This window comes from Tinamus guttatus, unplaced genomic scaffold, assembly GCF_059628265.1.
Source record: "Tinamus guttatus ecotype Peru unplaced genomic scaffold, ASM5962826v1 Tinamus_guttatus_pri_ptg000019l, whole genome shotgun sequence".
In the NCBI taxonomy this organism is placed as follows: Eukaryota; Metazoa; Chordata; class Aves; order Tinamiformes; family Tinamidae; genus Tinamus; species Tinamus guttatus.
The window spans coordinates 1,308,906-1,322,418 of NW_028288553.1; the positions used below are offsets into that span (position 1 = coordinate 1,308,906).

Here is a 13,513-nt window from a genome sequence, read left to right on the forward strand (position 1 = left end):
GAGCTGAATTCATGTGCTTGCGAGAATGTGTGCGTGTGTTGGGAGGGAAGGAGGTAGAGATTTTTTTATCTGTGGCATATTATGCTCTTTATACTTTAACTGAGGAAGGTGTAGCATTTCTGTTCCTCCCAAGACTTTGAGAGGGAACTGGAGGAAGAAAATGGAGAATATCTGAGTAACAGTTTTGCATCCATGATGCAAGATGGTTATGTTAGCAGCTGCCACCCTGTATTGACTCACTCCAGCTGAACAGTTGTTCCTCTCCTGGTTTAAGAGTCAGGGTACGTCTGTACAAATTTAGTGGGAGCCACCAAATCTCCCGTGGGAAGTTTTAAATCCCTCTTTGCTACTACAGCCCCCCAAAATTGGCCCAGGACAAGTCCCTGAGCAGTTGTCTTGCTTTGTTTCTGTTTCAGAACAAGATCTTCTTCGTCAGGAACTGAACACCCGCTTCTTGGCCTCGCAGAGCGCGGACCGCGGGGCGTCGCTCGGCCCGCCGCCCTACCTGCGCACGGAGTTCCACCAGCACCAGCACCAGCACCAGCACACGCACCAGCACACGCACCAGCACACCTTCACGCCCTTCCCGCACGCCATCCCGCCCACCGCCATCATGCCCACGCCAGCACCGCCCATGGTGCGTACCCCAGGCAGAAATGTGAGGATAAGTAGAGCACAACTCTATTCTTTATTACAAAATTAATAATAATAACAATACGTGCAGTTAAGGGGAAGGAAAATGATGTTGCCTAGGTATTGTTGGACAGGAGAGGAAGGGCTGTATCCCTTCCTCTTGGTTCTTGCATGTGTGACAGGTTCAAGTGGCAGTGCGGAGGCTGAGGAGCGAGGCCTGCTGACCAGGGACACTACTACTTGGGACCTTGTAGTGTCTGAAACGGTGGCACCTCGGTGCCAGCTCCTTTTTCCTGCCCCATAAAGACCTTTTCTTAATTGAAGCAAGAAAACTCCAAACATGCTCCCAGCGAAACTAATTTCTTTCTCTCTGTTGGTTGCCAAGTAATAGAAAAGTAGTTTTCTATTTTACCAACAGAAGTGAAGCAACGAAATATAAAGTAACTAGTTTGTGCTTTGATCCCTTTGCAGTTTGACAAATACCCTACAAAAGTTGATCCCTTCTACCGTCACAGTGTGAGTTTTATTACCCTGTTTAAAACTGACTTAATTGCTTTTCTGTGGTGGGATGGGATCACCACTCAGTAAATGACAGAATGGTGAATCTCTCCCTAATCATCACTCCAGGATTTACCATTATCGTTCTTGGTTGCTTTGGCTTTTGAAGGCTTGCCTTTGTCATGCTTATTTCTGAAAAAGATGCAGTATCGTCTTTTCTAATCAAAAGATCTCTTGCTTATACACAAGATCTCTTGCTCATCAAGTCTGATGTGAAAAAGAGACAGAAGAGCTGACTGTGTTACATGAAGCAGGAGGTATCAGTAATTTCATCACTGTGTTTCAGTTGTGCCACAAACTGTTAGACTCATCTTTTTCTTAAGAAACTTGACAAACTGTCATACAAATCCTTCAGGGATAGGTAATCTAATAGTTTTTCTAATATATCATATTTTGTTTTATAAAATCTGAAAGCTTGTCTTATCTTTCAGATTTCAAAGGCACATCTGATCCACTGGGCTTGTTAGATTTTGAAATCTCTGTTTCATGTCAGTATTATGAATCTAGCTATGCATTTCATGTTTATTTCAGAGCTACAAAAAATATGTTCTGTGTGAATAAGTAAATGAATTGTTTTTAAGGGCTAGTTAATTGTAAAGCTTCTGTTCTTAAGGGTTTGAACCCACTGATTCTTTTGCTTCTGAAACATATGTTATACTTCCTTCAGTATATTGGCAGAGGCAGGTACCTGAATGAATATGCAGAGAATTTCTAAATCCCATAGTGATGTTTTGATGAGGGAAGGGGTGCTGCATCAGCATTCAGAAATTTGCAAAGCACTTGGCTTTCTGTGTTGTTTTTGCTTAGAAGTGGAACTGGGCAAAAAAAACTGGCGAGGACAACAGTGTGATGCTTTCTGTTGCACTGAAGAGACAGTTCCTGCTAACGACTCATGCCCAGAGTACATGGGAATGAACCCATTCATTTTGGAGTCCTTGTTTGGGTAACTGTAACGGCATGGACGTTTGCAGGATCACAGCAGTAGGAGCACTGGGCAAACATTTAAGCCTGTGATAATCGCTTTTACTGAAAAGGGCGAAGCTGCTGATCTGCATCATTGTTTGCAAAATTGCACTCTTATTTGCTGCGCTTTACATGGATTCTTGGGATAGATCATTGTCAACGTGGTGTATTGCTTCAAGCAGGAACAGGGAACTGGGAAGTAGGTGAATGAATTTTAGACAAATAAAGCACAGACGTCAACACGCAGTATGGGAAACACTGAAAGAGTTACCTGCTATGTGCATTGTCCAAATCCACACAGAGACACTCTGTCAGAAATACAGCAGTTAGGTGAATCCTGTCGCGCTAGCCCGTGGCCTCGGCTTGGAGAGCGGCCTGGTCAATGAGCCAGGCTGCTGCACGTGCTGGAGCTTCGGCAGCAGAGATCTGGCCCGTGACGCCTCCAGCTCCCTTCCTTCTGGAGGATATTTGTGCTAATGGAGGTGTTGCACAATGATCACTATTCTGTGTGTTGGGTATTTAACGAAGCTGTTACAAGAAGATCAGTGTGATGGCTAGAGGTCATGTTGTTGGACTATAGTAAGATCATAATAGCATAGCACATTTCAGTGTCTCTTCTAGTATGGAAGAAATTACCTCAAATATTGATAATGGAGGCAAAAGATGAACTACTTGTATCAGTTTCTTGATCAGCTGCGTTGTCAGAAAGTATAATTCTGCCTCAAAGACTGTAGGATCAGGAGAATAGTTCACATATAAAGTATTGTAGAGCTTTAAAACAGATTTCCTTCTTGGCATCTCTCATTTTACTCTCTTTTCTTTTGGGGAGGACTTTAGCATAGGGAAGAATTACTTTTACTTAGAGATAACCTGCTCCAGGGGAGATGTGGATTCTAAAATTTCACCTGAGAAAGCTGGAAGGGAAAAGTGCTGCTCAAAAGAAAGGAATGCTGGGGTAAGAGGAGACACTGGCTAAGAAAAATGTGTTTTAAAAGCTTGAGGAATTAACTGATGCAAAGATATCATGGAGATACAATCCTTCCATTTTGTGAATAATTGTAACCTTGAGGGAAGGTCACATTTAATTAACTTACCAGTTGTTGTAAAACTCTGAGGAAAGCATTCCTTATTATTAGTCACAGCCAATAGAATATTAAGTATTATGTCTCTTTCCATCTTTTGAAACTAGTCCATTACACACAGAATTAAATGCAGAAGACACTGGAGGATTTAAAACACATTTTAGTCATTAAAAGTTATTGTAAATGAGGACATGTGTCTCTTAATGAGTTCTGAAATGCCTACAGTTCACTATCAACTAATCTAAAAATGTTTTCTGCCTCACTGAAAGGAGTGGGTCCAAGTTAAATAGAATTACAAACAACAATAGAAACATATTACGAAATACCTTCATCTCATCCTTTTAAACTAAGAAATATATTTGATACTTCTAAAGTGCTGAAATATTTTCTCAGCTCTCAGTAGCTCTAATAGGAATAAATGACCTTAAAGAAGCTAATGGATGGAAAAAGGCTTAAGAAAAACTCATGCCCATAAACAAATTGAGCAAAACTTTGTGATACTGATCTACTCTGGAGCACGATTTTCTCAGCGTTCGCCTGTTCCACATGTCCAGTCCTTTGCCCAGTCCTGCTTCTAGTCAATTGGCCATTAACTCATTTATTTTGATCTTAAAAGTAGCATACAGTAGCATACAGTACAGAGCTTTGCTGAGCACTTCAGCATCTTCTGTGCTTAGGGTGCAACTGAACTAACCACGCCGAAACACAAGAAGAAGAGTCACAACCACGTCACAGAAAGATGATTTGGACATTAGTATGGGTTGCTCTTGTCCCCCCCCCCCATTTACTTTTCTGCATTAGCACAGAATAGCTATTAGCACAGAATAGCTTTTTTGGCCAAGTTGTTTCAAAACAACTGATCTCTGCAGAGATCAGGACCATCAGTGGAGACATGCACCTTCCTATGCCTAATGAGCTGTCCTTACAAGAAGAATGCCCCAAATTTTAACAGGGGAGTCTGCCTCCACTACTTGTCTAAATAATAATTTTTAACAAATCAGATTGTCTCCTCTCTGCTGGTATTAGTTGTGACAGAATATCCTCTCAGACAGGCTAATGAAGTAAGAATTGTGCATAGTTTCCTCATTTCCTGCAGAAACTATTAAAATACTAAAGCTCTAATGGAGTTTTAATGATATAATATCCTAGAACTCATAAGGGGTTTTTTTCCACTTAAAATGGTAGTTTACTGGGTCTCATTTGGCATAGCAGTCTGCCTTTTCTCTTGAAATGGTTTACAGACTGAAACCATTTAAAACACATATCCAATTTAAAAATTAATATTTGCCAAAAAAATTCTCTCTTACACTATGTTGGCCTAGTCAAGGAGTAGTTTTCTGGCTATATCATTTTGGAACTGCTTTTAAGTTCTAAAATAAGCGTCATGACATTTGTGAACATTTCATTGACTGCTTTAACTAACATTGTTGCAATGGAATCACTTCTTCAGTGCTTCTCGATTTGCTCCATGTATCATTACCTTCCTGTTCCGCAGGATTGCTTTCGCTGCCTTGTTCCCATTCGTGTCCTCATTTTGAAGTTAGTGCCCCCATATTTATGTTGTTTTATCTTTTTGTTACAGCTGTTTCACTCCTATCCTCCAGCTGTATCAGGTATTCCTCCCATGATTCCTCCAACTGGCCCTTTTGGCTCACTACAGGGAGCATTTCAACCCAAGGTAAAAAAAAAAAAAAAAGTGATTATTTTTATTTGTATATCTGTTACTATTCAAATGCACCAGTGTTGTGATCCCCCTTAGATTTAGGCTTTGAATTTACTTCAGATTCTGGAACAGTAAATTCTCCTGGGCAATAAATTGATTTGAGTTACAATAACCTAATTCCACAGAGGAGAATTGGCTTTTTCCAAATTCACTGTGAAGGGAAGTTATTAGTCGTTAGGTTCAGATACATCTACACATATAATTTTTTAAAAAATACATAGTGGCATAGTTAACTTTAGAAGCAAAATAATTAGCTCCCAGAAACATACGCTAATGTAAGGTCATGGAATAATCATGATTTAAAAAAATGATGATTATTATTGTTTACTCATTTACATAATTATCTCTTAGCTTCACTGTAATGCAATACAGTGATTTAGTTCTCCTGTCATCTGTGGTAGCTAAAAATGATGTGTTTTGTTCCTTTTTTTCTTTTGTTTTTGTCAAGTCACTCTTGATTTATAAGTGGGAAGAAATCAAGTTCTGTAGCCTGTAGTCTTTGCAACCGAAGACTGACATCAGGCCTGAAATTTCTGTGGAGACACCTTCCCTCTTAAATTGCCCCATCCACTCTAATGACTGAATATGTAAATTGCAGTTCATTAGTGGAATTCTTCATATCTATGGTAATCAGACTGTTAACAACTCTGCTGCTAATTGTTAGTTATCCTGCGGCTGATTTCTTTCTTGTGCTTTATAATGTAGAAAGATGCTCTAAGTTGATTTTTTTTCTCCAAAAGATGCATTTTGTTAGATCAGCTGAATATTTACACTCAAGGCATAGGAAGAGTTTGATTTTGTTCCACTGGATGTTTCCTTTTCCTGATATCTCTGTCTTAGCAATTCATTGTTGATGGGGAGAACATTGGAGAGCAATGGAAGTTTGAAAATTGAGATGGTAGTACATGCTAAGTGATGATAACAGTTATGATTTGCTGTTAAAAATGTCTTCATTGCTTAATCAATGTTAATTATAAGGAAATATTCATTACTTATTTTTTTTTCCATAATATTTTACTCATTAATGCCTTCTTTCCTTGCGATGTTTCCAGACTTCCAATCCTATTGATGTTGCAGCCAGACCTGGAACCGTCCCACATACCCTTCTACAGAAAGATCCACGGGTCTGTAGAAAATGTTCTGTTTCTCTAGAGTAAAGCTATTCCTGAACATCCTGAATGCCAGAACTGCCATCTTTGGTATGCCCAGATTGTCACCTTAGTACTGAGGCTTGGCCTGAACTACTGAAGTCATTGAGAACTTCAGTATTTTTGTGAGAACAACTCAGAAATTAACCATTATTTCTATGTATCATTAGAAAAAGCAAATGGAGTCAATGCAATGGAGGAGTTCCTCCCTTTCTGTTACTGGGCATCCCTAAAACCTCGAGAGTAAAGGCATAAAGCCCAAATCAGCTTTGAAATGTTCAGACCTCTTCGAGATTTATGTTTATGCTCTGTAATTGTTTTTTAATGTGGGTAATGACAGTTATTCCCTTGCTTACTGTCTTATTGATTGCACCAATGAAATACAGATGCACTTTATTGATCTTTGGTGCCATTGTGTTTTTAAGTTCTGGTGTTTGTGAACAAAATTTGTTGTCTCAGCACTTAATCTTTTAGCTTTTTTTTTTTTCCTGTTCTTTGTGATTATCAATGGGTTGGTTGTGTGGCTGAGTTAATACACATTGATTGCGATAAGGAGCATCTTATTTTTAGCAGAACACTCTGACAAAAGCAACAGGGAGCTCTCCTGAAAAAATCCATGCTGATATGCCTCAACTTTAAAGTGGTGCAGCACTATTTTCTTTGAGTTGTGCCAATCCCAGTAGTTTTGTTTGAGCTGGTGCTGTAGTTGGGCTTTCTACCAAAAGACCCCATGTATTTTTGTGTCTGTTCTTGCCATTTAATGGAAGAGATAATGATAGGCTCCCTCCATTAAGTCATTTAGCTTTATGCTTCCTTTCACCTACTAGTGTACTTTCGATTCTTGGGAGATAATGTATAGTGCCATCAGTGAGGCTGCAAAGAACCTTTTATGCCTATAAATCTCCTTCCCCTTTCAGTATTGAGTTTTAAGAAAGAGCATCCAAACAAACCAGAAATATCAAATGAATTTATTTTTCATTATTAATTGTTGAAGCACGAGCAAAAAGAAGACAGTAAAAATAACCTAGCAGAAAAATCCCAGTCCATCGGAAAAATAATAATGAAAAAAGTGCTTTTTATACAGACACTTGTTTATCTGCATCTGCTCTAGTGTAAAAGACACATAAGTCAAAGCCGCTCCCCGGCAGAGAAACAGGCAGGAAAACAGAAAAACTCAGCACTGTGGTTTTAAAGGCACTGGTAGAGCACCCAGGGGCAGCAGACGCAGCCACTGGTTTGTAGGGGCCCATCCAAAACACCCCTCAACCTCCCTGCGTTTCTTGCATCTGCACGGCTTGGGAAGACGAGAACACAAGCTTGCCCACGGGACGGAGCTGCGTTTTGCTTCAGATTAGTTAACCAGCCATTTTTGTAGCATTAAATCAACAAATTAATGCTGATGCCGGAGGATAAAACGCTCTGTGAGAGGCTTGTTTAGTTGCTTGTCAACACTTAGGTACAACAGTCATGGGGGGAGGGAGCCTGGCTCTTCCGTGGAGGCTACTGCCTAATTATTATCCAAAAGGGCTTCATTTGAAAGTAAAATGATAACATTTTAATTTCATCTCTTAATGAAGCAATACAAATTTGTTAATTAGCGCAATTGTTTGAGTGACAGGCATGTAACCAAGCTGTCATTTCTTCTTCACAGTTGACAGATCCGTTCAGGCCCATGTTGAGGGTAAGAAATCTTCTCGTGTTACAGTTTGTCAAGCTCGTCTCGGTCCCCACCGGGTTAAAGCAGCAAACTAATTATGAAGAGATGCTGCGTTTCATCTGGGGGCTTTTGCACTTTATGTGATGCTCAGTGTGGTCAGCCCTTTGCATGCATCTTGTGATTGTCTGAGGAAAATGTGCAGTTTTAAAACTGGAAGTTGCATGTTGTTATTGTGAGTAAGACTTCTGGAGGTTAAATACGGATGCCTCGCAAGGTTTCCACAACCAAACCTGCAGACCGTCTCCTCCCTTGACATTTCATTGCAGGGTGGAGGATATTTTTAATGTAGGTTGTTGATGCTTCCGTGTGGTGCTCAGGATGGTCCTGTCACTTAATGCTATTACTGATATATCAGTAATTGTGTTATGATCAGACCATCCAGGCCATCTTACATAAACATCTTAGATAAAGCATGAAAAAAATCCAGTCTTACAGCCATTCTAAATCTTTTTTTGAATATTTTTTGCAAGTATTGGAGGTCTGGATTTTGATCGTGGAAACCAAATGAATTCCTTAAATCACTATTGTGCCCAATCACAGTGAATAAGCAAAAGCCTTGAATTGGTATGTGTGTCCACAGGCACGTGGGAGGTTGGTTTTATGTTTGATTGTGGTTTAGATGGTTGGTTGATGTACGTCTTGCAGGTGTACAGAGCCTAGGCACCGGCTGTGCTGCATTTAGGATATCAGGAGCTTGAGGAATTCCCTGAATCTAACACATTTAATTAAATGCGATTGTTTTTAAGTGTATGCAGGAAACATTACGCATGTGGTTACGTATAGATAGGTGCCGAATTAACTGGAATGGGGAGAGTTTGCCCTGTATGAGTCCTTTCCAGACATGATTTCCAGGTGTTCTGAATTGAGTACAAAATCCACGGAAAAGCCAAATAGCATTTTCTGGCTCTCTTCTCCATGATTTAAAGCATGCTGCCAGGAGGGATGCAAAGAACCAGGTCAAGCCATTTCACCTTCCCAAAGGGTGTGTATGGATGGACTTCAAAAACTTTCCAGTATAGTCTTCAGCCAAAAATTTGGGGGTACAGGCCAGCAATTCTATGAGGGAGTCGAATTCATTTTGAAAAACAGATTGATCCTCTTAGGTGCTTTTATTTTCATCACTCGGGGAAAGTCTAGTACTGGAAAATTTACAATTTTAGAAATGAGCTTCACTTACAGTTGCAAAATGGTCTGCCTGTTCAGAGCAGCTGCTGATGGGTTGTGGTTTCTGCATCCCAAGCCACAGCTGCAGTCAGGAGCATCAGAAGGTGGCAGGAGTGCACGGAACAGGAGCATGGGTTCCTGGAAACCCAGGAAAACTTGTAATCGGGGCACAAATCCTCTGCGTGTTCCCAGGGAGGACAGAAGGAGAAGGCACTGAAGGGTGCCCCTTGGTTTTGCACGGGCTTGGTGTGTCCCCTACCCCAAAGCAGACAGAGCTGAGAGCCAGCGAACCCAATTGCTCTGCCAGGTTCTCAGCCCTCAGCCCATGCTGGCCTGGGAATTGGAGCAGCCAGGGTAGGGGGGATGCCCTGGCCATCCCCAGGGCCACATGGGCTGAGGACATCAGCCGCCACCAGCCAGTGCAAGCCCCAAACGTTAGGGAGGAACCAGCTAGTGGGATCCAGTTTCTTGCCAGGCTTTTTTGGGATGCAATGGAGAGCTGGAGCAGGAGAGCCCTGGAGTGTTTTCTCCTGAAAAGTGGTTTACCCATGATGAGGTCTGAGTAGAGTTCCCTTTTTTTATTTTTTTAAGAAAGGCATCTAACTTCCAGCATTTGTTGCTTTTAACTAGAATAAAGCATCACAAGTCTTTGAAAGTTACTGATTTGTGTCATATCTCTTTTTTTTTTTTTTTTCCAGAAACCTGGAAAGTGGTGCGCTATGCATGTTCACATCGCCTGGCAGATATACCATCACCAACAGAAAGTCAAGGTTAGTCCTGGCACACGTGTGTTGGAGGCACATTGCACAGTGCAAACCACTGAGAGGAGGAGGTTTTGCCTTTCACTGCTAGCCATGGGTCCTGCCTTCTTAAAAAAGCAGTGCATAACACTACAGCCTAACATGCCGTTTTGTCATGATGGCGTGCCTCAAATTGAAAAATAAAAGGTGATGTCTCAAGGAAATACCTAAGATGCTAGGCCGCAAGGAGCCCAGTTTTTCTGTGCTAACCAGTTTGGAGCTAGAAAGAGGTAAATGAGCTACAGTATTTATTTTATTTATGGATGAGGACATGAAGATACCAAGATTACATTTTCTTAAATGGTCCAGAGACACCGGGCTAGGTCTCTCTTTCCTCTTCCTGATGATCTAGGGCAGGAGGCAGCACAGGGAGGCTTCTCCCCGCGAAATTGGGAGTAGCTGGGCTGGGCAGGTGGGTACATCACACACTGATGGTAACCACGCACTGTCAGACTGCACCGAAAGGGTAGAAATAATTTCTTTGTTTTACACACTTGAGGATTCTTGTTACGTGGTTTCAGGTGATGCAGATAATGTGACCTTGCTGTTATGGTGGCTTGATAGGGCCAACCGAGGCTCTCCCCTGAAGCATATGTAATATACTCATTTAAAAATTAGGATTATTTCCATTGTTACCTTAACTCTGTTTTTGTTGCACTAGGACTTTGCGGAGGTTTTCTTCCCATTAAAATATTTCCACTATAATTGTCACTGAAAAATTGCATGTTGCTCCTGAATTCGTTAGCTAGTTATGAGTCAATAGAGGTCAGTGTTTGCTCCTGTTCATATTTCTGCTTTGGAGGTCAGTAGTTTGTGTTAGGAGGTAAGATTAACAGGGAGTCTATAGCATTTTGCAGTATGTGTATCCAAGTGAATTGTGTAAGATAGAGCTGTACGAATATGAAGATGTTGAACAGCTACTAAAACTCGCAGCTAATAGAGTTTAAAAATAACCCTTTTAAACAAGGTTGACAGGTTAATTTGCTGCAGTAGATGTATCTTTCTTCTCTGCTTCCTTATGTTTCCCCTGTTAGTGATCTTCATTCATCTTCCCATTATCAAAAAAGACAAGATTATAGACCCAGAGAGTTATATGCTTTTTTTTTTATTTTATTGAAAAGGTATTTTCTAGAAATTAAATTATTATTCCCATGTTATCTACATCCTTTGAATCTTCTTTGATTCAATATTCAGAGAGAGGTCATGCTGAGGTATTATAACTCTTAGTAAATGCCATTTTCCTGCTGCCATTGGTTTTAGCTAAGACTTTTCTGCTCTTGCCTGTTAGGAAAAAAAAACAAAAATAAGATAATGGCCAGAAGTGCAGGAAAGGATTTTATTTGACTTTGTGAGGCTGCAGATGACAACAATTTCAGGAATAACTGGGATATGTATTCATCATTCCGATTTGGCTGCAGCGGATAAGCCAAGTGGGATGAAGTCAGTGAGTCATCGGACTCCCATGCAGAAGCAAAGTCCTCTCCTCTCTGTGCAGCCTGGAAGGGTGAAACCTCCATGACTGGAGGCAGAAAGGCAACTTTCCGACACAACCCTCCTGACCCCAGGAAAAATCACTTGCAGCTGTAGATGCCATTCACCTGCTCGAACCCTGCAGCAAGACTTGTGTAAACTGTGTGCACCCCCAGGGAATTCCTCAGATCCAGGGTCAAACACAGTTTCTGGGCCCAAAGTGATTGTCCTCTGCTTCTTGGACTGAGCAGCGTGTTGCTGTTAGGGCCTGGATTCAAGCGGGAATTTATGCACCATAACTGGCCTGCTCTTTTAGGAAAGGACTTACGATCTGAGGTAACATGGCGTGAAATTAGTGCAGACATTTGCATTGATTTTAGTGGACCTGGAATTAAGATGTTACACATTGGCTGGACCTGAAAGACATTCATAAGGATTATCACAAAGAGGCTTGCTCTTCTGAACATAAAATGGGTGTAAGATAAATCTGAACCATTTTCTTTTGTATCATTTTTAAGTAAACCAATACATTCGAATTCTCTTAACATGCCGTGATATTCCTGTTCCTCTTGAGATAGGGGGTTCCTTCATTATTAGGACAGCACCATTCATATGGCTGCAATTAAAATTCTAGTTGGCTCTTCTTATTTTGGAGTAGTGCTTGTCCAGAGGCTTGTAACTTGGTTGTTTAAAAAAAGAATTCATAGCATAAAATATCCAGTACACAGGCTTCAACTGAAATATTTGTGGTTTTGGAAGTTTCTTCAATTATTCAAGCATTACTGGACTACTGAGGATGCACCCCTAAGGTTTATGCAGGACATGCCCCTGCACTAGAGCATTTTTTGCATTTCAATATTTTTGAAGCCGATTATCTCCAAACAGTGAAAAACCCCCTCTTTGTTCTTTTTGTGTTCTCATAGCACCATAGACATGTTATTAGCACTTGCAAAACAGCTACTAGGCATGCACATTAACTTGGTCATAACTTTTTAATATGCATATTTATATCATTGTAATGGTCTGTTACTCTGAGCTGGCACAGTATTAAATATTGATTTATAAAGCGTAGCATGCTCCAGAATTACTGTTAATATCTACTGATTCAGTGTTAGACATTTGTAAATCCTTTCAACTGACCTGCACAATTAATCAGCAATCTGTGTTTAGGGAGTTCTGACAACGAGGGTAATTGGGAATTTGGTTTTCTTCTTCGTTCTATAAAACTATTGAAGTAGAGACCACCAAAGTGAATATTTGTCACTAAAAAGAGCCCATCCTTCATCCACCTATTATTTTCAGTACAGCCACCTCAGCAGAATTATCATAAAAAAGGAAGTCAGCTCAACTGCAGTATCATACAAATAAAGAGGAGGACGCAAGTGCTTTGAGTTTGGAAGGCAAGCGGTCAAACGGCGCTGCAGGTCTGTAGACAGTGATAAACTGCGTCTGCAGCTTGGTTCATTTTAGTCCCTAGCTTGCTCGGTTGCACCCTGAGAGGCACTGAGAGCACATCAGATGTTTCTGGGTTTCGGCTTCACATTTAATGTTTCTAGTGTCTGTTGACTTGGCATTGCCTTAACTTTCTAGCAAGTGCTTCATGCAGTTGGAAGACGGTCATTGGCAGCTGTGCCTAGTAGCAGTTGATGCTTTCACCCTCCTATTAACATGCCTGCCCACCCAGGATTAAGTCCAAATCAACATTTCATTCTAGCTTTGCTTTTTTATTATTTTAAGATAGACTGATGCTTATGGCTAAACACATATTGAAAACCTCTTTGTAGATGTTTATGCTCATCCTTAAAGTTGGGTCTGTGCTGAAATGCCTTGCTCCAAAGGGGTGGATGCGAGCATATTTAAAGACACTCTGCTGAACTTTACAAGAAACATCCATTGGGAGCCTGAGGTTCTCTCTATTTTGGATTCTTCCTTCCACTAGAATAGCTGTGCATCTATCCAGGGGCTTCGGCATGAACACTGTTGGTAAAACATCAGTTACTAGGAATAAATTGCTTTGCTTACATTATCATGAAAGTGCCTTTTAGGACAGTCTCCTCCAAATCCTGCTTTTATATTTCAGAAACAGATGCAGTCGGACCCGCACAAGCTGGACTTTGGCCTGAAACCTGAATTTCTGAGCAGGCCACCAGGTCCCAGCCTGTTTGGAGCCATCCACCACCCCCATGACCTGGCCCGGCCCTCAACTCTCTTCTCTACAGCCAGTGAGTACTGCGAAGTGAAGTCTCCTTCTTGTG

The 13,513-nt window shown here is 41.0% G+C and overlaps 1 protein-coding gene across 2 annotated transcripts in view; it reads left to right on the forward strand.

The window, feature by feature from the left end:
• Positions 1–13,513, forward strand: part of LOC104577625 (activator of transcription and developmental regulator AUTS2) — a 615,539-nt gene that overhangs the window by 590,916 nt on the left and 11,110 nt on the right. The window contains exons 9-15 of one of the 2 annotated variants that reach the window (XM_088524333.1): positions 417–658; positions 1,105–1,149; positions 4,819–4,914; positions 6,012–6,083; positions 7,759–7,788; positions 9,687–9,758; positions 13,339–13,480. In XM_088524333.1, coding sequence (XP_088380459.1) covers positions 417–658; positions 1,105–1,149; positions 4,819–4,914; positions 6,012–6,083; positions 7,759–7,788; positions 9,687–9,758; positions 13,339–13,480 — 699 coding nt within the window. The remainder of the gene's footprint in view (positions 1–416; positions 659–1,104; positions 1,150–4,818; positions 4,915–6,011; positions 6,084–7,758; positions 7,789–9,686; positions 9,759–13,338; positions 13,481–13,513) is intronic. The other variant, XM_088524338.1, reaches the window with a different exon arrangement.